The following is a 2,762-nucleotide window of genomic DNA, read 5'->3' as shown; positions in this document are numbered from 1 at the left end:
ATAATTACAATAAATAGAATAGTCAATAAAGAAACAATAAGAATGATGAAAAAACAAAACATTACAATTTCAATGAAAATAATTGTAATTGATATAATGATTAATAATATGAAAAACTTAATGAAATAATGTGAAGATAATAAAGGAGAATAGAGAGATATAGAAATACATCATGAACAAGTTGAATGAAAGTGAATGAAAGAATCTCAACTGAACCAAGTGAAATAAAACAAATCAGCGTGTACTGAAACTTAATTTAGTACTTTTTCATTTTAATTTTTTATTTGATTCAAATAATACAATTAATTGTGATAATGAAATATATAATACCTTATCAAATAATAAAAAAAGAATATTAAAATACCATTTACAACAACTTATACACACTTTCAATGTTATATTTATTAAGAAGATGATCAAATGAGTTAATATGGGTAATTTTTTACGCTAAATGATTCTTTAATGAAGACTTGATTTATAATAACAAACAACGACAAAGAAATAATAAACAATTTATTGAAAAAAATAATAAAAATAATAAAAAATAATAAGAAAACCCTTTTATTTAAAAAAAAAAAAAAAAGAAATTTGAATAAAAAAATAGAAAAGTAACAAAAAAACAACCCTATGGAGTGTCAACCACGAATTGTCAAAATTTCCGAAAGTCCTGAGAAAGTTGAATTTGATGTTATGGGTATTGATGTCTCTGTTGCTAATGGATTGAGAAGAATTATGATTGCAGAAGTACCAACCATGGCAATAGAAATGGTAGTATTAGAAGATAATTCATCTGCTATTCCAGATGAAATGCTTTGTCATCGACTTGGACTTATTCCAATATTAGCAGATCCAAGAAAATTTAAATTTCCTAAAGACAGACATTTTACTGATCCAACAGAAGAAGATACAATTGTATTTACGCTTGATGTTACTTGTACTTTAGACTCAGCAAAAAATCCTGTTAATAATAAAGTTTATTCATCTGATCTTATTTGGGAACCTCAAGGAGAACAAGAAACTACATTTGCAGATTGTCCAATTAAACCTGTTTTTGATGATATTTTAATTGCTGAATTACAACCACATCAACATATTAAATGTAAATTATTCTGTTGTAAAGGAATTGGACAAGACCATGCTAAATTTTCACCAGTTTGTCCTGCCACTTATCGACTAATGCCAAAAATTACAATAATGAAACAAAGTAAGAAAATGTCAAAAGAAATTAAAAATTGTTGTCCATTAAATGTATTTGATATTGAAGATGGTGAGTTAATTGTTAAAAATCCTAGAAATTGTAAAATGTGTCGTGAATGTATTCGTGAAGAACGTTCAGAATATGTCAAATTAGGAAGAGAAGAAAATCATTATTTATGTTTGTTGTTTTTTATGAATATTATAAAGTAAATCCATTCATTTATTTTTAGTTTCTGTTGAATCAACTGGTATTTATCCAGCAAAAGAAATTTTCAGTGAGGCTGTTACAATTATGAAATCAAAAGCTGAAAAGTTGGTATTAGAATTGGAAAACAGAAAACAACAACAAAATGACTAAAACATTTCTTTTAAGTATTGGATTGGTGATATTTTTTGTTTTTCTTTTTTACTCATTTTTTCTTTTTTTTTCTTCTCTTATTTTATAAAATAAATGTATTTTACTTTGAATGTTATTCCTCAGAAAAATTATATGACATTAAAATAAATTTAATCGTTGAACTTCCCAGTTATTATCTGTATATAATATTTTCTTTTGTTAGAAAATATATTACTAGTCTTTCCTATTTATTATCAATTATTATTAAATAATAATTGAGTCAATTAATATACGAGATGAATGAATATTTATAAAGATAATGATAGTACTATTTATCATCATACAAATCTATTTTATAAAATAATTCTTGTATAAAATGATTTAAATGAAATGGTTGAGAATAAATGAAATTAGTAATAATATTTTGTAAATATATGTTTATTCATTATAAAATAATAAAATAATGAATGAATCATTTTAATATACATTAAAATTTAAAATAAAGATGAGAAATGGAATTAAATGAAGAATATCAAAGTTGATGAAATTTGAAGAGGAGTTAATACAATCTAATTAAATGACTGAAAATAGAAATTCACATTTCTTAACAATGAAAAATTAAAGAATAAGTAAATATAAAGGAATAAATTATCTTCAAACAAAAACGTGATTATTCTTTAGTGAGCAAAGAATGATAGAAAACAAATCTAATACCACTTAATTAACTACCTTTATATTGAGTATTTGTTTTTATAATAATTCATTCATATTCTTTTTAATCTTTGTTTTGAGTTTTTATAATTATTTTTGATGAGAATATATGTTCTTCTTTCATTTTCTTATCTTATCTTCTGACTTGTTGTTATTAATTAATGTTCTTCTAAAAATCAATCAAAATTAAAGTTATTTGTTTAAAAAAATAATGATTAAAAAAATAATAATTAATTTGATGTGATAATAACGTGTATTAATTATTTAAACATTGTTATTTTGAACTATAAATATCAAATTAAATTAAAATGGAAACAGTGATTAATAAACAAGAATAACCAATTGTATAAAGAAGTGGTAGAAACACTTCAACACATTAAACAATCAATTAATGATACTAATAAGAATTATGAATATTAATTATGAATTATTAAAAAGAAGAATAAATAAGAAGGAGAGAAAATACAAAGAATGAGAGTAAATGAAGAAATAATCAAAAAATAGAAGAATTGACAGA

At 22.4% G+C, this 2,762-nt stretch overlaps 1 protein-coding gene across 1 annotated transcript; it reads left to right on the top strand.

Annotated features, from left to right (window-relative positions):
* Window positions 1-627: 627 nt before the first annotated feature.
* ENU1_139480 (DNA-directed RNA polymerase, alpha subunit, N-terminal domain containing protein) lies at window positions 628-1,407 on the top strand (the record flags this gene model as incomplete). The annotated part of the gene is made up of 1 exon (XM_008860284.1): window positions 628-1,407. The coding sequence occupies one exon, from the start codon at window positions 628-630 to the stop codon at window positions 1,405-1,407; it is 780 nt and encodes a 259-aa protein (XP_008858506.1).
* Between the last annotated feature and the right edge of the window lie 1,355 nt (window positions 1,408-2,762).

The sequence above is a fragment of the Entamoeba nuttalli genome (assembly GCF_000257125.1).
Source record: "Entamoeba nuttalli P19 unplaced genomic scaffold asmbl_5811, whole genome shotgun sequence".
Classification (NCBI taxonomy): domain Eukaryota; phylum Evosea; order Mastigamoebida; family Endamoebidae; genus Entamoeba; species Entamoeba nuttalli.
Note: the sequence above shows the minus strand (reverse complement) of the source record. Positions and strands in the feature narration are given on the sequence as shown.